The following is a 26,456-nucleotide window of genomic DNA, read 5'->3' on the forward strand; positions in this document are numbered from 1 at the left end:
GAGGAAAAGATTTATTTTGGGGTCTGGTTTTGGAGGTGCTCATCTATGATCAGTTGGCCCTTCAGTGGTGGAGGCTGTGCGAGGCAGCACATCGTGGTGAGAGCACACAATGGAACAAAACCATTCACCTCATGGCCAGGAAGCTAATAGTAGGAGGTGCTGGGGTCCCATTGTCCTCTTAAGGGCATGTCCCAGTGACCTTCTGCTAGACTCACCTCTTTTTTTTTTTTTTTTTTTTTTCAAATTTTAAGGATTTTCTTTGTATTTTTCACAAAGATTATCAATGCTTTTACATGAAAGAAAAAATGCATATCATGTTTACACATAATACATACAGCTGAAACTGCTACAGTCTTTTATAACTACAGTATCATTTTCAAATAAGCATGGTATAACTAAATATTACATCATTTGATTTCTTTTTGAAGGTGATACACCTCTGAGGCATCACTCTAATGTTACTGTCCATTCACTACTTGTTGAAAATTTGAGTTCCTAGTAGATGTTTTAGCATATGGATGGTTCCTCCACTGCTTGGGCACCCTCTGTGACAGCTTTGACACACTTAGCCATTGTCTGTGAGGCTCTGCTAATTGAATCTGTCATGTAAAACTCTTTTATAGTTAACTGAGGTGGAACAAGTGGGTCAGCAAGAAGTTGCTGGTTCACCAGCTTGGAGAGCTCATTTGCTTGCTGAAAGTAATTGGCTCCTTCCACATCATCATATCGAACAAGATTAGGAGAGAGTTCTTCCAATCTGTTCCTCACTTGATCCAGAGTATCATATGGAAGAGTAATACCTGCAATCTCAGAAAGTGCTCTTATAATTTTCCAGTCTTCTCGTGCCAAGCCAGGAGGTGTCACAGCTACTTTCGTTTGCTGAGCTCTGCCCTCAGTATTTACATAAGTAGCAGACTTTTCTGTGTAAGCAGCTCCTGGGAGAATAACATCAGCTATGGGAGCTCCAACATCACCATGATGTCCCTGATAAATAATGAAACAATCCTTTGGCAAATCCTGTCGTGTGATACAACCTCCATCAGCTCCCAGGAGAAACAACACTTTGGGAGGGTTCTTTCGAATTGCTTCTACCCCAGGTTTATACCCTAGGTCCAAAGCAGCTACTTGGCTTGCAACCCTATGGAGAATATTCATAACTTTCCAATCTCCAGTAACACCACTAGTCACCCGAATCTTTTGTGCAATGGTAGAGACAGTTGCAAGAATTGCTGCCCCATCGTTTCTTTGGAGTGCAGAACTGCCTAAAACCACCATTGGTTTTTTAGCATCCTTTAAGACCTGGCTGAATGAGTGGCTACCAGAAGCAATGTCTTGCAGAATTTTAGGGGAGTCTCCCAGGTGGTCATATCGGTAAGTGAGGTCCACTGGACTACCTATAAGGGCTACTTTCAAGTCATTATGAAGCCAGCTCTTTCGAATTCTAGCATTAAATAGTGGTGCTTCAAAACGTGGATTTGTACCAACCAGAAGGACCACATCTGCCTCTTCCACACCAGCAATTGTAGTATTAAGAAGATAATTGGAACGCAAATCTGTGCCAGCTCCAGCAGTGGGAAAGACCTCTTCAGTGCATAAGGTTTCAGAGTCCACTCTATTAAGCAAATCTTTCAGAGCTACTAGGGCTTCAGCATCCACCAAGCCACCTGCAACTGCTGCCACATCCTTGCCTTGAAAACTCTGCAATATTTATTCTCTATTTCAATATTTTACCATTCCAGCTACACGAGAGAGTGCATCTTCCCAGGAGGTATAGCTTAAAAGTCCCTTTTCATTTCTGACCATCGGCTCAGTAAGTCTTTGACGTTTTAGCCCATCATAGGCAAATCTGGTTTTATCAGAGATCCATTCTTCATTGATGTCCTCATGCATTCGTGGCAAAATTCTCATCACCTCTCCAGTTCTTGTGCTAACCACAATATTACTTCCAACTGCATCCATTACATCAATAGATTCTGTCTTTCTTGTTTCCCAAGGTCGCGCAGTAAAGGCATAGGGCTTAGAGGTTAGGGCACCTACAGGGCAGATATCAATGATATTCCCAGATAATTCAGACATGCACATTTTTTCAATATATGTGCCAACTTGCATATCATTTCCTCTGCCTGTTGTTACCAAATCATCTACTCCTGCAATCTCACTTGCAAACCTGATGCATCGAGTACACTGTATGCATCTAGTCATGATGGTCTTTACCAATGGTCCGATGTTTTTGTCCTCCACAGCCCGTTTACCCTCTAAAAATCGGCTTCTATCACTTCCAAACATCATTGACTGGTCCTGCAGATCACATTCACCTCCCTGGTCACAAATAGGACAGTCCAATGGGTGATTGGCTAATAAGAACTCCATCACACCTTCTCTGGCTTTCTTAGATTTTTCTGAGTTTGTCAGGATATTCCAACCCTTCATTACTGGCATAGCACAAGCAGCTACAACCTTAGGAGCTTTCTCAATTTCAACAAGACACATCCTGCAGTTTCCAGCAACAGACAACCTTTCATGATAACAGAATCGAGGGATCTGCATGCCAACCTTCTCACAAGCTTGGAGGACAGTAGTTCCCGGTTCCACCATGACAGATTGACCATCAACGAACACTTCAATCAAGTTGCTTGCTGCTGTGGCAGTGGTTCGAACATATCCTTTAGGAGACTTGGAAAGGCCTACTAAGGCCCTTCTAACAGGTATCCGTAACATGTTGCTTCTCCGTGGAGCCGCCGAAGCTGCTCTGCTGGAGTGTCCGGCCCACACTGACCCCTCCGACACCCGGCAACTTATTCAATATTAGACTCACCTCTTAACATTTTCACCATCTCTCAGTAACTCCTCCTTGGGAACCAAACCTCCAACACACAGTCCTTTGAGGGTCATTTAAAATCTGAACTAGTGCAAATGTTAAAATCAACTATTGCCAATGTCAATAGAATACACATTTGGCTATTAAGATATTGGTAAACCTTATAGAGAATTGCTGGAAGAGGCTGAAACTAAATTTCAAAAAGTAAATGTAAATGAGAATCAAGTGTCTCTATAAATAAAGTTAAATAATATAGAAAGATTCTAAATAAGTTAAATATTTTATGGTCTTTGGAGTTGAACCCAGGACCTAGCATATGCTGGAAAAGCGCTGAGCTATATCCCCAGCCCTTTTAAAAATTTTATTTTGAGATAGAATTCAGCTATGTTGCACCAGCTGGCCTCAAACTTAGGATCATCCTGCCTCAGCCCCTGGAATAGCTGGGGTTACAGGTATGTGCCTCTCTTCCTGGCTAAAATATTATGTACATTTTAGTACCAGGGGTTGAATCTAGGGGTGTTAACCACTGAGACACATTCCCAGCCCTTTCCATTTTTTATTTTGAGACAGGATCTTGCTCAGTTGCTGAGGCTTGCTTTGAACTTGTGATCCTCCTGCTTCAAAATTAAAATTATGAATACTAAATGAATTGATACATGTTCATGTTAAGCACTTAGAGCAATATTTGGTACATATTACTGCAATAAACGTATTATGATTTACTTACTGATCTATGTATCTATCTACCCATCCATCCATCATTCATCTAGTTATATATGTATCTATATCTATTGTATATTTCATGAATGAAAAGAATAGAATGAAAGAAGCAAGACTGTACTTTTTTTTCCTTTTTATTGATTCTTTTTAGTTTTACATAACATCGGGAATCATTTTGACATAGTAATAAAGGCATAGAGCCAGGTGCAGTGGTGCATGCCTATAATTCCAGTGGCTGGGGAGGCTGAGGCAAGGGGCCAGTCTCAACAACTTAGCAAGTCCCTAAGCAACTTAGTGAGATCTCACTGTGTCCTGCACAGTGAGGAAGAAGTTAACGGAGGTTGAGAACTGGCTGAGAAAATGAAAGTGTGAGGAAATATTAAGAAATGAAGACAAAAGACATGAAAATAGTGGAACAGTGGGTTCTTGGTGGGTGAAACAGTCCTGTTGGATCTGATTCCTAACAAAGAGAAAAAACTTACATATCCTTTTATTTTATAGGCAAACACATCAAAGCGATTTATTGTGAGAAAAAGTTCTTCAAGGTAAACAAAAAGCAAAGTCAAGCAGGAATAGTTTAATTAGAGCTTATCTATTTTGCAATATCTTCTCTAGGCTCTGGACAGCTGGCCCCTCAAAGCTATTGAGTACACCCAAATTTCTTTCACCCCAGGGCAGCAGGCATCTGAGTTCAAAGCTATGGAACCTGTAAATCCCACGCCAGGCATGGACTCTGCCCCACTAAGAGTGGCCACCTGCAAACGGGCCTCTCTTTCAGCACCATGGCACTGAGAGATTCCCAGAAATAAAAAAATAAAATTAAAAAAGGGCTGGAGATGTAACTTAGTGTTTGTGTCTCTAAAAACACAGACAAGAATAATAACAAAGGCAGGGAATATAATTTGCTTTAATTCAGTCCCCAGTATTTCCCCTTTCCCTTCCCTCTACTCTACTGATTTTGTGCTGGTTACTTTTAGGTGTTTTTTTTTTTTGTTGTTGTTGTTTTAGTTAGTGTCTGTGGATATATATATAATGGTGAAATTCACTGTGGTATATTCATACATGTAAATAGCTAAGTTAGGCTAGATTCATTCCACTGTTTTTCCTTATCTCATTTCTTTTCCCTCCTTCCAGTCCCCTTCATCTCATCCACTGATCTTTCTTCTATTTTGATGAAATTTCCCCCTTTCCCTGTCTCTTTCTCTCTCTCTTTTTCCCCTTATTATAAAAGCATATCCTCTTATATGCTTCTGCATATTAGAAACATTCAACTTTTGACTTTCTAAGTCTGTTTTATTTTACTAAGCATGACGGTATCCAGTTTCATCAATTTATCAGCAAATATCATGATTTTTTAATTCTTTATGACTGAGTAATGTTCCATTGTGTATGTATACTACATTTTCTTTGTCCATTCATCTGTTGGTTACATAGCTTGGCTATTATGAATCATGCTTCTGTCAACATTGATGTGGTTGTATTCCTATAATATCCTGATTTTGGATCTTTTGGATATATACCAAAGAGTAGGGTAGCTGGTCATATGGTTGTTCCATTCCTAGTTGAGGAATCTCTATATTGCTTTCCATAGTGATTGCACTAATTTGAAGTCCCACCAACAGTGTATGAATGTACCTTTTTCCCTACATTCTTGTTCACACTTGTTTTCTTGAAAATTGTCATTCTGACCGAAGTGAGAGACAACTCAATGTAATTTTGATTTGCATTTCCCTAATTGCTGGAGATGTTGAACATTCTTTCATATATTTGTTGGCCATTTGTATTTCTTCTTTTGTGAAGAATATGTTTAGTTCTTTCACCTGTTTATTAATTTTTTGGTGTTTTTTTTTGAGTTCTTTATATATTCTGGATAAAAATGCCCTCAAATGTGGACTTTTAAAAATTAAGTTTGGCAATTAAATGAAAAAAAAAGTAAGAAATATCTTGAAAAATAAGTAAATTATAATAATATATTTGAAGTCACATGGAGAATTCTTGATATCTTTTTGGGAGAAAGAACCAGAGGAGAAAGTATATTTTCTTGGAACATATATAGATGACTAAAGGATAACTAAAAGCCAAACCAGGAGCTAAGGTCTGTAGAAGGTAAAAAAGAGTGGTCCTGGAAAGTACACAGAGAGTTATTGATTTATAAAAGGCCTATAGCTGGGTGGAAAAATAACTGTGACTTTAATTGAATATCAAAACTATGATCATTACATGGGACTGCATATTTTAATGTATTGAATTGACTGTGTTTTGAGATAAAATGATTCTTCAATTTTTAATATTTAAGAGTGATCAGAGGGCCAGGTGGGGTGGCTCATGCCTGTAAGTAATCCCAGTTGCTCTGGAGGCTGAGGCAGGAGTATCACAGGTTCAAAGTCAGCCTTAGCAACTTAGGGAGGCCCTAAGCAACTCAATGAGACCCTGTCTCTAATTTAAAAATTTTTAAAAAGACTAGGGATGTGCCTCAGTGGTTAAGCACCCCTGGGTTCAATCCCCCATGCCGGAAAAAAAAAAAAAAAGTGATCAGAGAAGTCATGTAACACTTTGGATTTTCATCTGGAGCAAGTAGAAGACTTCCATTGATAGCATTTTAGAGAGAGCTGATCACAAATGATTGTACTTCCATTAGTCTCAATTTTTGCATGTTAGCTATAGATTCCTTGTGCCCAAGCACATTCAGGAATAAGAAATTAATTTTCCCCAAAGAACTCAATCTAGTATTTCAAGTTTTAATACTTTTAAGAAATTTATTTTCATATTATTATAGGATACCTAAGACAATTTAAAAGTGAATAAAATCATCTAAGACAACTTAAATAATTCTAAGAAATTATTTTATATATAATTTTCTTTCTTTTCTTTTTTCTTTTCTTCTCCTTCTTCTTCCTCTTCTCCTCTTCCTCCTCTTCTTTCTTTCTTTCTTTTTTTATTTTGGTAGTGGGGATTGAACCCAGGGTCACTTAACCACTGAGCCACATCCCTGGCCCTTTTTATTTTTTATTTTGAGACAGGATATGACTAAGTTTCCTGAGGCTGGCTTTGAACTTTCCATCTTCCTGTCTCAGCCTCCCAAGTCACCCAAATGTCTTTCTTTCATAAATCAATAACATCTTTTGTACCTTCCAGGGCTATACCAATGAGATTGTTCTGCATTTTGTGCAACTAAGAACAATATTCTTATTCATACTCTTAGCTGAACACCTTTCATTAACTGAATGAGTCTTACAGGATATTATTTTCCAACTCATTCATTATTTTGTTTTTAGTTGTAAGATTTCTTAGTCTATTCAATTCATGAACTCAAGCATATTCTGAACAATTATAGTCTTCAGAGTCTGAAGTTGGGTTTAGTCTCTTATTGGCAACTGCTTTCATTTTTTCAAGACATGCAAGATAGCTTAACCTAGACTTTGTTTACCCTTTGTTGTTTTTTCATCTTGTGGTTTTATTTCTGTTATTTTAGCCTTTCATTGAATGAGGATTCTATTGGCTCGTCTTATAGGAAAGGAGCCTGAAGGAACTGGCATATGGACAGCTTGAACAATGTTGGATCTAGTAATAGAACATAAAATCATGGTTCTGGATGGGATATTAAAACATGGAAGACAGTTATTAATGCCTGTAATTAGAAGTAATAGTTGAGGAGAATTACTGTTTGTTTTAAATAACCTGATGAAATTCTTGTTTTTCCCTTGAGAAGCTTGACGAGCCCTTTAACCCAACTCAGCAAATCTGGCTAAAGCTCATATAGAAATTTAGATATGGGTGAGAAGTGTCCAACTCATGAGCTTCAAAAGTGACATTGTTCTTCTGGGTCTTATAAAGAATGCTCTGAAGTTTCTCCAGCATCAAGGCAGAGAGAAGCCATGGCTACCATCAGGATGCTGCTGGTCCTGCTCTCAATGGCCCTGCTGGCCCTGAGTTCAGCTCATAGGGCAGATGATGGTAAGAGGAAATAGGGGTCATATGACAGAAAAGGGGGTGAAAATTTGTGGAGAAGAGCAGAGTTTAATAGACTCTTTTCAAAAATTCAGTAGTTTATATTCAGAGAGTAGGCTAATAAATGGGGAGGCAACATTAGTTTCTATATTATTTTTCACTGATGGCAAATATCTCTCTGAAAATCTTTGCCTACATCTTAAACCAGCATCTCCATGGTATAACTTTTATATAATTATAATACATATGGATCTTCAGATATTCATTCATTTTGTAAGATGGCCTATAAATTGAGTAAAAATTCTGTAATGCATCTAGATATCTTGTTTCCTTGACATCAAACACTTGAACATTTAGACATTGGAAATTTTGATTAAATTTTTATTTATTTAATCAAATTTTTGATGCATTATTATATTTTTTCATTATATTACTAATCCTTTTAACACAAAAATCTGATAATGCAATTGTCAGATAAGCATTTAGAGTAAACCTGTAGATTCCTAGAAATGGGTAATTTTAGGTAATAATGAAGGAATTTATATATAATAAAAGTAAAAGGCTAATTATAAATCTGTAAGTCACATACAAAAGATGGGTGGCATATCTTAAAGGTATCAAATATGCAGATGCAGAACAAAAACTCAGATCATTGTTTAAATGGGAAATGACTAAAATTTCCAAAATTATCAAACACACTTTATAAGATAAACTATGAAAAATTAGAATCAAATTTTATTTCCTTATCAAATGTTCTTTCACTATGTAGAAGTAGCCTAAGTCAATACAATGGGAATATTAAACAATATTAAACTGTTTACTGCTAGCAATATTAAACAATAAATAAAATTATAATGTGTTATTTGAGTTTTAAATCTGTTGCCATATACTGAGACAAATTTGTTGCTTATGGAAAACGTTTCCCAAACCAGGTATCTTTCAAAGTTGATAAAATGCTTTGAGCCTCAACTGTGCTTTGTGATCATTTGGATATTAGATGGGGAACAACAATAAAATTCTGAGGAAAAATATTTCAAAAGAAGTATGTGCTGTGAATATAGTCTGTGCTGTGTCTTTTACATATAGTATGTCACTAATTATTCATTGCAACTATTTGAGATAGGTATTATTATCCATATTGCACATATGTACTTTTTAAGTACTTTTCCGAGCTTAAATAACTAGCAAGTGACATGCATATATTATAGATCCAACCCTACCGTTTTTCAAAGCACATGATCTTTCTCTCACTCTGTGACCACTATTTTAGCTTTTACTTTTTTTTTGAAATGACTTGGATTTGTCCTAAGTGCGAAGAATATTTTCAAGTTAATATCCCTATCCAACACATAAATTCTTTTGCTCTGGATATATCTTCTTGTTGATAAATTATTTCTTGGCTTCCTTCTCAAAGTCACCCACTTCCCACTACAGGCATGTGCCACTGAGCCTGGCAGTAAGTTTATTCTTAACGTGATGAGGGAGAGTGCTAATTTGCCTTAATAGTGTCTCAGAGGGGAAGAGCAGAGATGAAATATTTCAAAGTAGGGTTTAAGTTCTGGTTTCATGAAGACTTTGTCTGGAGCGGGTAAAATTTATGAGATTCTGAGACAATGGTCCTGAGGTTATATGAGGAGTCTTGGAGAATAAGCAGTCAATGGAATGGAAGAGTTGAATAGACTCATACTTGTTTAAATGAGTTTTGGGCAAGTTCCTGAAGTAATCAATAGTTATTTGAACAGTTTGTCTGCTGGGTAAGAGCGTTCTGGATAGCAAAGTAATGTTAATGTAGACAGTGAGCTGCATAGATACAGATTATTCTGATTCTCAAATTTTCTCTGTTTAGAAGTTGTCACATCATCTTTATTTTGTCTACAAGTATTGTGGCTCCCTCTTTCATTACTTATAATGCAAATTAGTCAAATATTTGACCTCCTTCCCTTGTCCATCAATGATCAGGATTAGGGCTCTACTTTGGGTAGTGTTGATTCATTGAATCCAAATCATTTATATTTTTTTTCCATAGAGTTCTCTTAAGCATTTTCTTAACTTGTATGTAAATCTACCTGTCTTTTTACAAATGCCCAGCTGGACTCCATTAACTCATGCTTTAAATTTGTCTTAGTTTTCTCTCTCTTTAAAATCCTAGATACAGTTCGTGATCGTCTTCAAAAAACAGGTAAATCCTTACTTAAGTATTTCTTTCTTTCTTTCTTTCTTTCTTTCTTTCTTTCTTTCTTTCTTTCTTTCTTTCTTTCTTTCTTTCTTTCTTTCTTTCTTTCTTTTCATTTCTGTACTGGGGATTGAGCCCATGAGCACTTAATCACTGAGTGACATCCTCAGCCCTTTTTATTTTTTATTTTGAGACAGGGACTGGTTAGGTTACTTACAGCCTTGCTAAATTTCTGAGTCTGGCTTTGAACTCAAGATCCCCCTGTTTCAGCCTTCCAAGTATCTGGGACTGCAGGAATGTGCCATCATGCCCAACATGTTTCTTTTTTCTTCAGAACCTATCATACTTTTTTCTTAATCTCTTAAAAGTTCATAAATATTGGAGCTGGGTGTGACGATGCATACCTGTAATCCCAGAGACTCAGGAGGCTGAGGCAGGGGAATCTCGAGTTCAAAGCCAAACTCAGAAATTTAGCTAGGCCCTAAGTAACTTTGTCTCTAAATAAAATATAAAAAAGGGCTGTAGATGTGGCTCAGTGATTAAGTGCCCCTGGGTTCAATCACCTGTACAAAAATAAATAAATAGATAGATAAATAGGTAAATAAATAAGTAAATAAATAAATAAATAAATAAGTTTGGGTTTAGTTAAATAAATTTGGGTTTAGTGAGTCCTAAAAGGCAAAAGGAATTACATGACCATCCGTTTCAATAGTCCTCAGCAATATGTTAAATAAGTACCAACTCCTTTTTTTTTTTCTTTACATTAGGACTTCTCGTATCAGAGATCCAAACAGTGTCTGGACATGAGCGGATCATAGGCACCCCACTTATTTATACACAAATTTCCCCAAATCCTTCTGCAAACAGTGACTAGTAACTGAATAATGTAAGCCCTTTACATTTGCAAATATTTCATCTCCACTGACAAACAAGTAACTTGAAGCATAAAGATATCCCATAATTTACTTAAAGTAGTATAGTTGTTCTGTAAATGCATTTACCATTGCACTTTGTTCTTCCACAATGAATTTATCACTGATGATTCATTCTTTAATTCAAAAATCCTGTATCTGTTTACATGCTGATTTTTCTGAATGCATGAATTTTAAAGCCATTATTAATCATACACACTTCAAATGAGGAATTTGAAGTCAGTTTAAATGGCATGGGTGAAGGAGTGGATATAGAAGAAAGATATAAAATAAAGACCAGAGTACATGAGAGAGCTAATGGATTATAAACCATTCCACCATTGAAATGGCAGAATTGAGTAAAAATGAATTAACCAACAATTTGATTGCTTAATGAAAGCCCTTATGCTTAATGAATTTTTTCTAGTTCCTAATTGTCAATGATGCTTTCATTCAGTTTTTAACATCATTTCAAATTTCATCCTTCTTTTGTTCTTTCTTTTCAGGAGTCACTCAAAAGGAAGAAGAGCCCCAAATCCCATGTGAGTCATTTTGAATTCAACTAAGTTATTTAGAATTTTTCTAAATGGAGTCTAAGAACCTCTGGTTTACTAATCTAATCTCAAATTTCCTGTATTTCTTTTCTTTTTTTTTTTTTTCTTCTTTTCTTTTTTTTTGGTACTGGAGATGGACCCAGGGGGTGCTTAACCACTGAGTCACATCCCCAGCCCTTTTTTATATTTTATTTAGAGATAGGGTCTTGCTGAGTTGCTAAGTGCCTCACTAATCTGCCGAGGTTGGTTTTGAACTCGCCATCTTCCTGCCTCAACCCCTGAGTTGCTGGAAGTACAGATGTGTACCTTTGCACCTGGCTAAATTCCTGTAGTTTTAAAGAATGAAAACATTATATTTAACCATTAAAACTTATTTTCTCAATCAGTCTGCCATATAGTTTTAGTTCTACATTGCAGAAGGAACACAAAAGCCAAAAACAGAAAACAAGAGACCCAAACTAAAAACAAAGATGAGAGAGAGCGAAAGAGAGAGTGAGAGAGATTTGCTTTGGATTTAAGAGTGTTCTGAGGTTCGGTACAGGGTTGCTGCTTTCGTTCTGAATTTTTTCATGTTTAAGGTACCTGGCCTTGGCTTCCTTTGTGATGGCACACCTATCTGGGAATTCCTGAAAGGTCTTATCTACATCTCTCAACCCTAATTCGGTAAAACTTAATCCTTAGCAATCACTCTGGCAGGGCTCTTTCCTCAGCACTGGGAATACAAGGTGAATGAAGCATTGTTACTGGTCTTAAAGTACTCAGAAACTTTTGGAAGATGGTGCTTGGATATACCCAAGATTATTGTCAGAAAAGGGGTAAAGGGTTCTCAGTTGACTGGACAGGTTGTGCTCCTCCCCATCCCCCCCCCCCCAAAAAAAAAAAAAAAAAAAAAAAAAAAGCCAAAGCACTGCCACCCACAGTGTTCCCACCCCTGTGTCCATTCAAATCCAGTCCGCATGCTAGTGAATGCAGGGAGCTGGGGTTGGAAGCTGTGCTGTGACTGTGCCGGCTTCTGGTCTGGTGTGTCCATGATCAGAGTTATTCTGATCTAAATATTTTGGGGCCTAAGATAATCAACTGAGTTGTTCATGGAGTTTTTCATCAGTATGTCTGAAACCATTCAACATAATGACAATGCTCCTGAAACTCTGTTCCTGAAAACACCAAATGAACAATGCCTAGAAGAAGAATTTTGTGATATTGCAATTGTGGTTGAAGATGTGAAACTCAGAGCACACAGATGTGTTCTTCCAGCCTGAAGCATTTAAGTTAAAAAGCTTTTCAAGAAACTCGAGGTAGACAGCTCTTCAGAAACAGCAAATTTTCTTTGTTCTGATGTATTTGAAGAGGTCAAGAGCTAGATGTATACAGCAAAGATTTCTTGAAAAGGGGGGATATTAATGATGTACTTGGGTTATATTCTTGGTATCTGATTTTTGAATAAACTCTGTTCTCAGAAGTGAGATGAATCTAGTCCTAATGAAAATACCAGTCAATCAAGGAGAAGTATTGCCTCAACATAAATTGCCCACCCCGGAGAGATTGCTGACACTCAGGATGAACAGATGAACAGATGCCAGGATGGACAACATCCACCAGTAGCATGAAGTTTGAGTATTTGCTGTATGGTCACCAATGGGAACCAAGCATGCCAATGCCTGCCAAGCATGTTTTAAGATGTTTTCTGATGAAGGAAGATTGAGGAAGCAGGAAAACCTCCACACAATGGACAGGCTGTTTGTTTGTGAAATATGTACAGAAGAAGGTCTACCTGGAAGAACACCTAAAAATCCACACAAAATTATAAGGCCTATAGTTGTGAGTTGTGTGGAAAATCATTTATCAGACTTAAAGAAGCATAAGAGAGTTCACAGAAACAAAGAAGCTTCAGCATGTCACAAGTGTGACAAAGCCTTCAAACACAAGTCCCACCTTAAGGACCATGAAAGGAGACACAGAGGGGACAGCCCTTTGTGGTAGCTTCTGCACCAAGGCATTTGCCAAGGCCTCTGATCCAAAGAGGCACCAGAACAATATGCACAGAGGGAGGTAGCTGGTTATTCCCAGTGCCATCCAGAACAACATGGAACAGGTGCAGGGGCCCTCTTGGCTGCTGAGGGCCTGCCTGTAGCTAGAGGTGGAGGACAGGAACATGCGCCTGGAAAGCTGAGACTGAGACTGCACTGAATGATTAGAGAATGCCAGTGATTATGCTTTTGTGGAAACAAGTGGAACATTGTGCTTATTGTACTTAAGGCTATAGTTAGTTAGGTGTTTTTAAAACTGCAAGGAAATTGACATCCTTAAGTTCTAATCAGTTTCTCTGTGTTTTCTGGTGTTTACTGTCAGTGTTGCCAATAAACTTCTCTCCCCTTCTTTTTATGATTTTAATTTGAGAACACTCTGTGTTCAGTTTAGAAGTGAGTGACTGTTCCTTTTTTTTTTTTTTTCCCCCCTGTGGTGCTGGGGATCGAACCAAGGGCCTTGTGCATTCGAGGCAAGCACTCTACCAACTGAGCTCTATCCCCACCTCTGTTCCATTTTTGATTCCTCTACACACACTACACTGGTGAGCGTACCGCACAGTGTAATAATTGAGTAAATTGATTTCTTTATAATCAAATTACACATGTGAGTTATTAATAACAATAAATATACTTCATAAAAATGTAGACAATGCTCTTAGGTGGTTGATCAGAACTCCATGCAAGTATGAACCCAAGTTCTGGAAATGTAGAATGGTATTAGGCTTATTAAAGAGGTATTAGGTTTGTTAAATTTTTATATCACTGTTTTTAACTCTTTTTGTGACAAGTAATAGTTGTCTTGTTGAAGTATTTCTTCATTCATTTTGATTGCTCAGTATATACCCTAAAAGCTGGGGTCACACGTACCAGAGGCTGAGCAAACTTACTAGGATACTGGTGGTCTTGGGGCTGAGTTCCGAGGTTCCTATTTTTGAGGGGTTTGTTACTTTGCACCAGCAGGGATTTGTGGAGTAGACCAGTACTGAAAGGAGACAAGGTTTTCACCTGTGCAACAATTCCAAGATTTGCTATATCAAAATGTTTTTTTATTTGTTTGTTTTTTTCAGTGCTGGGGATCCCAGGGCCTCACAAATGCTAGGCAAATAAATATTCTACCACTGAGCCACATCACCATTCCCCCTTTCTCACCTTTCTCTCTTCTTCCTCTTCTCCTCCTCCACCTGCTTTCCTTCTCTTCCTCCTTCTCGTTTGTGTTGGGGATTGAACCCAGGATTGAACTACCACCGAGCTACACACCATTAATTTTAATTTTAAGGCAGTTCTCAGAAAGTTGCCCAGACTGGCTTGGAACTTGCTTCAGCCTCTTGAGTCACTGGGATTACAGGAGTGCACCACATACCCAGCTTCAAAACAATTTTTTTTTTTTTTTTTTTGATACCAGGGATTGAACCCAGTGGCACTTAACCACTGAGCCACATCCCCAACCCCTCTGCCTTTTAAAAAATTTATTTTTGTGACAGAGTCTGCTAATTTGTTTAGGGCCTGGCTAAGTTGCTGAGACTGACCTTTAACTTGGAATCCTCCTGCTTCAGCCTCCTGAGTTACTGGAATTACAGACCTGTACTACCATGCCTGGTGCAAAACAATTTTTAATTGATTTTGAAATTAGATTTGTATTTAGGCTCAAAAGACAAGAAGCCAGTCTTCTCATTCAGATACATTTGTGGAGCTTAACAGAATGTCATAAGCTTTTGTGTACTCTGCAACACTTGATTTACCCATAAAAGATTCATCATAGTGAATTCCATACCTGTCTTCATTAAGCTTATCCTTTTTCTTTTCTTATTCTTTTCTGGATCTGCATTGTTTTTTCTAAGCACTTGATGAATTAACTGAAGAAACACCAGAGAAATTAGAAGTCAAACGTCAAAGAGAACTCACAGGTCAGCGTGGCAAGAAGGGCAAAAGTGGGAAGAAAGGCCGAGGTCATCTGCATGGCCCCAGGGGTCAAACTGTCCAGGGCGGAGAGGAGAGCTCAAATGGAAAGCAACGTAGTGGAGATGATCAAAGAGGCAAGGGTCGCCAGGGTGACCAGAAAGGCCAGTCTGAAAGAAGTGGCCAGAAAGGCCAGACTGGAAGAAGTGGCCAGAAAGGCCAGACTGGAAGAGGTGGCCGGGGTGGTCAGAGCAATAGCTCTCCTGTTGGTGAATGATGTGGAAAACCAACTAAAGATGGTCTTCAGTGATGCCCCAGGTACTGACTATATTTTATTCAATAATTCAGTAAATTTCTCTTTAAATTCCCCAGTTCTCTCATTTCTACTCAAGTGTCTCCCATTTTTAAATTTTGACTTTAATATCTCTCAAACTTTTCCCCAGATGTGTCCTTGTTATGTTGCTCCCTTCCCCAACCTTATACGTGAGAGTACCCTCCACTTTCACAACAGCACGTGTTCCCTCTACCTTATCAGGGTTTTTGACTCTCTTATTCTTCTATTGGTTGGCAGGCCCTCTAAGCTCTCCCTTTCTTTTTCTCTCCTTCCTTTAATCTCCTCCTTTCCTTTTCCCTTCTCCCTGCCTTTTTCCTCCTGTTCTCCCTCTTCCTTCCCCTTCTTTCTCCTCCTGCTCTTTCTCTTAATATAATTTCGTTTAAGGAGACTACTTAATGGTAGATATACCAGGCTTAGGTCATACACAAGCCAATTTATTACTTCTATCTAAATTCCTTCTTTTTGTTTCAGAAATTGATGGAGATCAGCCGGCAACTATAAACTTTTCAGGAGTGTAAACGTCTTGGCATTTCTCTAACTTCAAAAAAGCAATAAACTGGACACAGTGGCACCTACCTATAATCTCAGTGGTTTGGGAGGCTGAGGCAGGAGGATCTCAGGTTCAAAGCCAATTTCAACAACTCAATGAGGTTCTACACAACTTAATGAGACCCCCGTCTCAAAATAAATAAATACATAAATAAGAAAATAAACACATTAAATTAAAAAAGGGACTGAGGATGTAGCTCAGCAGTGAAGTGCCCTGGGTTCAATCCCTGGTCCCCAAAGCAAAACAAACAAACAAAAAACAAACAAACAAACAAAAAACAAAACCCAAGCAAACAAACAAATGAAAAAAAAAAACCACAAAAACACCAATAAAGTCATCAGCATTAATGCCTTGGCTCTTGTTTTCTTTCTTTCTAGGGTCATGGATCTCCATCAAGGGATAAAAGTATGCAGAGAGATACAGGGTTCTGATTGGACCCCAACTCATCTGTATATTGGAGGTCTATGAAAAGCTCAGATTTTAAATAATTTAACAAGGACTTAAGCACCACCAGTGTTTGAAAGCAAAGACTTTATTCTTGAAACCAGTAACCAGATTACCAACATACACACCATTTTCTCAGTTCAAACAGAAATTTACTTTGTGTATTTCCTTAATCTCTGCAAGTATTTCAAAGCATATGTGCCATTTTGGTATATTTCTGTTTAGCTGGGATTCAAGAAAGCCTCCAGGAGCACCAGAAGCTAAGGTACAGGCAAGGAACAGATTCTTCCCACAGCACTCAGAAAGAAACAGCTCTTTTTATACCTGTCTTTGAATTTCTAGTATCCAGAAATAAGAAAAAAAAAATTCTGTTGTTTAAGCCCCCACATTCCATCCCTCCAGTTTATGGTATTTTGTTATAGAAGCCCTAGGGAAGATATACTATGAGAAAATTCACTTACCAGATGCATGTGTGTGTGTGTGTGTGTGTGTGTGTGTGTGTGTGTGTGTGTGTTTGTAAATAAGCATGGACAAATTATAACATTTACTCCATTCTACCTCCCAAACTTCTGAGTGGAGATCAATAGAAAAAGACATCACAGGCATACATCTTTTAGTTGCTGGCCTTAATTTCCAGTCAAGCTAAGGGTTGTGTTTAACCTAGAAGTTCTATGTTTTACCTAGTGTCAAAATATCATTCTATCAATGGGGAATACACATGTGAATGCAGTTAGTCTAAGAAGATGGATTTAAAATCAGATGAGGATAAAAATGAAGGCTTTTGTTAAAATAATATACTTTTTAAAAAGTATTAATTTTAACATTAAAGTATTACAAAATAATAATCCTTTGATATGCTCAGTGATATTTAAAAGTGTACGGTGACTTTAGGCCATTACTTTTGAGTTTAGAGGTGGTAGAACATATCCATAGAGAAAGGTGACTAAGTGACTCTGCTCAGCTTTTTCTAGTCTCTGGTCTTTCTGTTGTTTGGATTGAGTACATTCTGTAGATTTGTATTTGGGTTCACTATTTCTGTCCTGCCATCTTTACTACTGAGCCCTTTCAGCAAGAATTTTGGTAATGTGTATTCCAGTTCTATAATTTCCATGTGATTAATTTTAATAACTCCTATTTATTTTCTGAGATTTTTACATTTGTTTTAATGGATATGTAATAATTGAAGCTTTTTTATGACCTTCCCTTTAAAAGCCTTGTCAGATCATTCCAATATCTGATTCATTTGAATACTGGTATTGGTTGGTTGTCTTTTTCTGATAGTTGCTGTGATGGATGATAAGAATTTCAAGATAAGTGGCATAGTTCTATGAAAATAACCATATCTACCTCACCCCACCCCAATAGTAAGAAGAGTAGAACTAGCTTACACTTTTGGAAAGATCTTTAATGTCTGACTAAGTAAAGGACCATTGAATTCTATCTATGCTGCTGCATTTGATCTTTTATTGATACATGATTGAAAAGTATTGTCTCACTGAGTTATGTGTATTTTCTAATTGTTGACATATTTTAGTATCCCATATCAAAAAATCACATTTGTAATATCACATTTAATCTCTATCATTTGAAAACTCTTCTATTGGCAAGCTTTTGAGCTCATTGTAGTGCATGCAACATTTCTGAAATTCTTCTTTTTATTTGAAAGCACAAATTTACTGCAAGAATTGCTGACAGTTTTCAGTTGAAACTTTCGGGTTCACTTTTCTTTTTCAAGAAAATGTGTGCTAAGTGCCCAAATAAATCTGGGGATTTAAATAAAGTAAACTAAAAATGAAGGCTTGAATGGCCATTTCCATCAAGGTGGAAGTAGTTTTCTTTTTGTATTCTTATTAATGAAGATTTTACAGGTTAAGGTAACATAAACAGAAATTAAACAAGCTTAATTCTACTTATGTGTACATTCACTGTGATGTGTAATTCTGAATCAGATTTAGAAGTATTTTTTTGCCTCAAAAGATGAGTTAATTCCTTGCTTTTCTGTTTTTCTCTACCCTGATGGACTTTTCCATCCAGCTTCTAAAATAATATGAGCACACTATGGGTAGACTGAGTAATTTTCACAATGCAAAATACATGAAAATATATAAACCTAAGGGTAGAAGAGTTTGAAAACTTATTGGTAAGGATGAAAGAGAAAGAAACTTTCTGTTTTTATCTTCACTTAAATCTTACTGTATTACTCAGTGTTCCCAAACCACTAAAAACACTGTGATAGTGCATAGAGTTAGTTAGCCAAGGTGTCAGTATGCTTTCTTCTACTCTCCAATTTCTGTGGACAAGATCCTATGTCATGCCATGTGCATAGAGGTACACATTTGTAATCTCAAGAAGTCAAGATGCTGAGGCAGGAGGATTACAAATTCAAAGCTAGCCTCAGCAACTTAGCAAGGCACTAAGCAACTTCTTGAAATCCTGCTTCAAAATAAATTAAAAACAACAATAACAACAACAACAAAACAGCTGGGAATGTGGTTCACTGATTAAGGACCCCTGTGTTAAATCTCTGGTAACAAAAATAAATAAATAAATAAATAAATAAATCCCTTGTCACTTCTTGATGAGACCTTTCTTTATCTCTCCTGCTAAGGGCTTTCAGAGTATCTTCGTTTGCCTCCTTCTGATAGTAATCATGGCAATGTCCACGCATCACCATTCATTAGATTCTGAGCTCCAAAGTACAGTAAAAATGCTACATTCTCCTTTGCATCTCCATTGCTGAGAATAGGGTTCTGACAGAGGGATTATTTAAAAAGCATGCATTCCCAACAAAGGAAACGATTAGAAAACTATAGAATGCAGGAAGAATGGGGAACATAGAGAATGCAAGAAAATCTTTGCTAGCTACTTTGTTTGACAGATGATTAATATCCAGAATATATAAAGAACTCAAAAAGCCTTACACCAAAAAAACAAATAACCCAATTAATAAATGAGCAAATGAAATAAACAGACACCTCTCAAGTGAAAATATACAAATGGCCAACAAATTTAAGAAAAATGTTTAGCATCTTCAGCAATTAAAGAAATGCAAATCAAGCTACACTGAAATTTCATCTCACACCAGTCAGAATGGCAGTCACCATGAATATAAATAATAATTATATAGGAGAGGATGTGGAGAAAAAGAACAATTTTACAGTGCTGGTGGAACTGTAAATTAATTCAACCACTGTGGAAATCAGTATGGAACCACCATATGACCCACCTCTACCACTCTTTGGTTATTTATTCTAAAGAATTAAAGTCATCATTCTGTAGTGATACAAGCATACCCATGTTTACAGCAGCTCAGTTCACAACAGCCAAGCTATGGAACCAACCTAGGGATCCATCAGTGGATGAATGGGTTAAGAAAATATTGCATACATACATACATAATGAAGTTTTATTCAGCTATAAGGAAAAATGAAATTATGTCCTTTGCAGAAAAATGACATAATGGATCTTAGGAATTTGGGAACATTGTATTAAGTGAAAACAGCCAGTCAGAGGTCAAGGGTTGAATGTTTTCTATCATATATAAGAAAAAGGCAAAGAGAAGTATGTAGGGGAAATTTCATCAGTATCAAAGGGAGATCAGTAGAGGAAAGAGACCAAGGGCTAAGAGGTGGAGAGAAAGGGGGGAAGTGCTGGGGAGTGTGATATTGGCCAAATTATATTGTACTGTTATATGTAACAACAAATCCCATCATTATATACAACTATAATGCAGGAGTAAAAACATGCAGAAAGAGAGGGGTAAAGTGTGCAATCCTTGAATGTGTGTCACATTTTATCTGTATGACACTCAGACATTCAATGTGGGTACAGGCGTCTATTAAGCAAGCAAGGGTCAAAAACATAAAGAAAGGAAACAAATTGCATTGTCTATGTCTCCTTCACTACACTCTCATGAAGAAGACCTGAGAAGTCTACCCCAACTACCAGGAGAGAGAGAATCAGTATAAATCTGCCTTTCAACTTTTCACCTTTGCATGATTTCTCAGAACTAATATAAACTCAGAAGAGAAACCATGAAACCTGGTTATGTCACCTTCATCAAAGTAAGAAAAATTATGTACAGTAAGCATACAGTGCCACTGGTCTCACCTCAGTCCCTCTTGCCTGGCCACTGTTCACAGAGAAATAGAATGATGAGCTGCTGCACCCATAGCGCGGAGGTGGCTGGCCACATTTCCAGGGTTCCCAATACAGGAATATCAGAGCTGGAGCTCCAACATTTCCATTAGTCCTCAGAGTTCTTTTGTTGTTATGCCTAGTAAATTCACATAAACTAGGCCTTTGCTGTGGTCAGGGGCAGGGACTGGTGTTCTTTAGGGCAATATTTAAAGGAATATGACCTTCATGCTATGCATCTAATTTTCTATTATTTCTTTAACTTACAAGGCACTTAACAAACCTTATTAAATGTTTTCAGTTTCATTGATCTGTGTATTTTCTATTATCCTCAGAAAAGAAAAATGAACATCAGAATGTAGCATATAATTACTTTTGATTGTAAACAAACCTATTTATGAGAATATCTAATGTCTTTGTAAATGTTTTCTTTTCTGTACATAAAGTTCACAGCGACTTTAGGCTGGTTATTAACAGAATTTGTATTTCCACAATATATTTCCCATCACAAATGCTGTGTTTTTGATGGAATATCCCAAACAAATCTTATAAATGTATTAGATACAGTCCAAATATTTCCCTGGTTTATAGAGATGGCTTGAATTGAATCAATGTTTCTTTGACAGTTTCAACATCTTGATATTTAAGATTTGATTGAAGGTCTGATCTTCTTGTAATATATTGATAATGATTATTTGGTACAGTCCACGTTGCTAAATGCAAACATATACAAGTTTTTTGTGGAGAAATTCTTTTCAATAAGCAATCAATAGGTTCTTCATTGTGCAGAGAATTTCTACATAAATGTTCTCTCTGTTGCTTCTGCAGTATATTTCATTCATTGGTCTATGATCCTAAAATAATGTTAGCATTGATGCTAATCAGTATCAATTACTGTTATATGCATATAATTCCATGGAATTTACTGAGAATTGTGACTCGATTAAGACTTCCCCAAAGATGAAGCTTAGCTAGATGATCTGAGAAGAATCATGACACTGACTGCTTTTCATAAGGAAGCAAACACAGCAGGATGCAATTACAGTTGTTTTGAATTAGATATACATGTGCACCTGGAGAAATGATTTAGAACTAGCAATGAAAATCCCCTCTCCTTTCATGGCTAATGTTAGGATATTTATTATAATTTGTTCTAAAACAGAGAGAGGTATAGAGACAAAGTCATTCTACATGAGATTTCCTAAGTAACATTCATAAGTATGCTAAGTAAATTTTAAGAGTACTTAAAAGAGCACATGAAACCAAAATTAATGCAAGAACTGAAGACAATTAAGAAACCTCTTATAATTGTTTGTCCTGGAGAATTATAGCTTCTCGTCAGATGTGTTTGTTAAGATTGTCTTCTTTTTAGAATATACTTCACTTTCCAAAACACCCTTATGAATGCTTGTCTTAATTTATTGTTCCCCAGGATCAGGATAAATGAATGGCCTGAGGGATAGATCAGAGCAATCAACTCACCAAATATCACAGCTAATTCAGTCTCTGGCATAAAGTAGCTGGAGGTGGCTATAAGAAAGGCCAAATGGTAGGCAATGAAGAGGAGGAGGAAGGAGATGACTGCTTTCATGGCTCCCACGTGTGCTTCTGAGCTGGGATCTCTGTGCCCTGAGGCATTGAGCTGCATCTGCCTGGTGTGTCTCCACAGGGAGAGGATCAAGAGGAGAAATGAGATTAGGGACACAGAAAAGGGAAACAGTGTTACCAGGTTGAGATATATCTTGGTAGAGGCATATGTGGTTTTCTTTATTCTGCATTTCACAGTTAGGTTTCTTTTCCACTTTGCCTTCACACAGTGTCTGAAATCATCATTCAAATTCTTGGTGACGGGGAGACTAATAAACATAGAGAAGGCCAAGCACCCAGTAGAGTCTTGAGAATCCCTCTGTCAATTCTCCACTTCATCCAGAGGAAAAGTGGGTGGAAGAAGTTTGCTATCTTGAAGAAATAGAAAGTGCTAAGGCAGGTGGCAAACCAGACACTTAAGTGGTTGGTTAGGGTCCAGAAGAAGTCAATGATTCTCATTTGTTCACTAGTGGTGTAGACATCTGGATACAGCACCAATATAAAACAATCTAATAATATTATAAATAATAGACAAATTCTGGACATAGCCAGACTTGTGAGGATTAAATCAATGGAGGCAATCTTCCTATTCTTGACCTGGTCCATGAACGTTACCACGGCAATGAAAGTATTCCCCAAGATCCCCACTGAAAACTCTCCAGCTGCTATGAGTAACAAAATGCTCTCCTCTGTACACAGCATGCTCCAATGGAGAAAGACCTAGTTACTTTCTAGTTGACCTGTAGCAGTTTGGTATCTATACCTGCTTCTTAGATTTTGCTCTAATTTTCTTTACCTCTTCTATTGTGGTCTTGCGATGAGAAATGGAGACCGGAGTTCTCTTCATTAAATCCTAATTAGTCTTGATGAATGCTGTGTTTGACCATCCTTGGCCTGGCTGCTGTGTATCCATTTATCTTCTCAGCAGCTTCTTCTTCTCCACATGTAGTTAATTTAGGCTGAGCTAGTGTTTGCTAAGATGCAAATTGAGCCAATACCCTTTCCTAGTCCGGTACTGTCTTTCTGAAGCTATGTTACATGAATTTTGGTTTCTTTGATCTTCGATGCATCCTAGTACCCTCAAGAGGGTTGCCAGATTTAGGAAGTAAACATACAGGCTACCCAGTGAGACTCGAGTTTTAGATAATAAATGATGAGCAATTTTAGTGTATGTGCAAAGCTGCATAAGATCAGAACTTTCAGGACATCCTGAAACTAAATAAAATTGGTGTGTATTATATTATATGTGTCCAACCTAAACCTCAAGACTTTGGCTAGCAATTAGAAAAGTGGCAAAAACTGAAATTTGTGGAAGTATCTTTGCCTTGTTGAATGATCATACTGGTTATTAATAAAGAATCCCAAGTTTGGGCCCACAATGAGAATGATATATTTTCAGGAAATATAAGACATGAACAGTAAATGTAGATTACTTGGCCCCTCCAGATTTTAAGCTTATTTTCTTGGTTTTCCAGGTGAGAAATAACTATATATAACTATCACTATATATATATATATATATATATATAACTTAAGATAGTGTATCATTATAATTGTGTAAGTGACAAATATTGGTCAGAGTTCATGATGCTAGATATAATGAGGTAAAGGAGTTATGATAAACATGAATATTGACTATTTAAATTTTTTCTTTTCATTTGATATGTTCTCAATGTAATGTTAGCAAGTGTTGGATATGTCCATTACCTTGTTAGTTCTGATATCATGGTTATTATTAGCATATGTCCAAAGTCATCAAATTGTATACACTAAATACATGCAGTTTTTCATTTATCAGTTGTACCTCAGTAAATCTGTTCAAAAATAAAGTGTCTTCATTGGCTATTGTATGTATGAGAAGGAAGAATAAAATCCTGCATTTCATTTTCCTCTCTACTCTCCTCCATACCTAAATTGCTTCTAAGTTTCTAGAAACGCACCCCTTCTAGCAGGAGGATGAATATTAAGTAAACCTCTTCTCTACAGACTAAATCCTATTTTGAAATAGTTTCTCTAATTTATAGTTACTGAAGAACACTTTGTAAAGCTTCTGTGAAATAATTCTTGGGCATTTACAGCTTTCTGGAATTGTATGACTTCTCTGATCTTCCTTAAAGGAGAAACCTTCATTCCTGAAATGCCCCCTTGATCTGGGGGTAAATTGCATGATGATGCAGCTATGCTCATAGGTGACTGCTTTCTTTTGTCTTAGAAATAATTCCTGTCCAGGCACATAATTTCTACTCCATAGTTATCCTGGTCAATAAAGCACTCAGACTAACTATAATAATATCTTCACTGAAATAACTTTTTTCTTTTTCATTAATTTTACTGACCTATTAATAACTACATATAACTATATATAACAATGTCAACCAAATTCTTTTTAGGATAATTTTAATATTTTCTTTTGTTTGTGCACACAAGCAAGATTTTGTGCATGCCAGTTTCACACAGCATAAAACTTAGGTCAAGGCATAGTTAAGAGGAAAAAGAGAAAAAAAATTCCACAGGTGAGCATTTTGTCACATGCTACTCTTTCAAACCCCAATCATTGGGTCATTGGAGAAACTTGAAAACATAAGAAAGACAGAAAAGAAAACACAGAAAAAGAAACTTCAGGCTAATGGGGTGAAACCTTCCCAGAAGCGCTAATCCTATGAAATATTTTTTTGTTTAAACCTGCAGAGAAATATAATGTTCAATCCAGTATAGACTTTGTGGGTTTGTCCTAGAATGCATTAGCATATTTTTTAATTTTTATTTTTACAGACTGCATTATGATCATTGTACACAAATTAGCATATTGTAATAAAAAATGAATCTTCTTGTCTTGTAAATTAAGAGCACCATAAGTGACTAACACATTAGAAATCCAATCAATAAAGTGTATATACTACAAGAGTATATAATAAACAGTATTTTAGAGTGAATTTTACACAAAGGTAAGCAAAGCATTTAAAATTTAGCTAATTCATATTTTTAGTTGTAATACAAGCAAAGGAGTGGATGGAAGTATACCAGGGTTAGACAGAAAATGGTGGGATTAATTGCAAAAATGCAGAAGCAGATAAGAACAGACCTTGGGCATGTCAAGGCACTTCTCAAACATCCTAGTGAGGAGGGTTTTGATCCTCACAGCAAAACCATGTTTTATTAGGATTCTCATTTTCCTACTTGTTTTTGTAATTTTGTCCTATATGTGTCATGGACAGATATTGGTGGGTGTGTGTGTGTGTGTGTGTGTGTGTGTGTGTGTGTGTGTGTGTGTGTGATGAGAGACAGAGAGAGAGAGAGAGAGAGAGAGAGAGAGAGAATATATGTATACTCCACAGTATATGTTATTTTTTTTCCAATTTTTTTCCTTAAGTCATGAGTGAAAATCATTGCTGGTCTTATTTTTTTTTTTAAGGTAACTTGAACAGAATAAACTGACTGATATTAGTTACGTTCATTCTTTTATCCAGATTGTAAACAGTACTTAGGAGATACTTTTGCATAGATTCTATTTCTAATCAGGTGCTGTCTGAGAAGCAGGTTCTTTATGAGGAAACTTGATTTTAAGGGCAATGAAGAGCAAGTGGTAGAATAAAATCCACCAGATATTGCTGTCACAGAGATGGCCTAAAGCATCACTAAGGAAACTGCACCATAGACCAGGCAGGGGAGGATTGAATTCCCTGTAAATCAGTCGAATGCGAGTGACTCAGCAGAGGTGTGAGTGGAGCACAGTTAAGGATGGGACTGAAAATGTGTGACAGAAAGAAAGGAGGAACTGGCAAGTGTAGCCCAGATGCAGTTTGCCTTGGTCAAAGTAAAACCTTCGAGAACTTAATGAGGCAACACATGCGTAACATTTGTCTTGAGAAGACGAGAAGGGAGGCATCAGCCCTGACATTCTTAGGGGAAAGGGAATATAAAGATGAGGAGGTCTGAACTGTACAAAGCAAAGGATGTATTCTATAGGTCCTGGTAATGCCAGAAGATATGCAGCCAAAATAAATGGAAAAACTGGAAAATAATAAGAAAGGGCCTGTGTTTTTGTTGTTGTTTCCTTGCTGATTTTTGAGACAGGGGCTCTCTTGGTTGCCCAGGCTGGCTTCAAACTCCTAGGCTCAAACGATCCTCCTGTGTCAACTTCCCACGAAAAAAATTGTATTTTTTTTAAATCAGATAATAAGGTTTCCTTTTTTTTTTAATTGAGAAAATAAGATTTTCTTTTTTTCCTTATTTTTTATTTGTTCTAATTAGTTATACCTGACAGTTAGAATGCATTTTGACACAAATGAAGTATAACTTGTCATTCATCTGGTTTTACATGATGTGGAGTTACACAGGTCATGTAATCACATATGGG

General features: G+C 36.9%; 2 protein-coding genes across 2 annotated transcripts; both read right to left on the reverse strand.

Annotated features, from left to right (window-relative positions):
• Positions 1-238: 238 nt before the first annotated feature.
• On the reverse strand, positions 239-2,800 carry LOC306660712 (NADH-ubiquinone oxidoreductase 75 kDa subunit, mitochondrial-like). Its single transcript, XM_079139096.1, has 2 exons — positions 1,732-2,800; positions 239-1,698 (listed from the first exon to the last, which is right to left on the reverse strand). The coding sequence occupies exons 1-2, from the start codon at positions 2,716-2,718 to the stop codon at positions 508-510; spliced, it is 2,178 nt and encodes a 725-aa protein (XP_078995222.1). The 5' UTR covers positions 2,719-2,800; the 3' UTR covers positions 239-507.
• A 19,063-nt stretch (positions 2,801-21,863) lies between these two features.
• On the reverse strand, positions 21,864-22,801 carry LOC306662228 (taste receptor type 2 member 7-like; the record flags this gene model as incomplete). The annotated part of the gene is given in 2 exon segments (XM_079141756.1): positions 21,864-22,393; positions 22,396-22,801. Coding segments are annotated over 2 exon segments (936 nt in total).
• Positions 22,802-26,456: the final 3,655 nt, after the last annotated feature.

Source organism: Sciurus vulgaris (assembly GCF_902686455.1).
Source record: "Sciurus vulgaris genome assembly, chromosome: 5".
NCBI classification, from domain to species: Eukaryota; Metazoa; Chordata; class Mammalia; order Rodentia; family Sciuridae; genus Sciurus; species Sciurus vulgaris.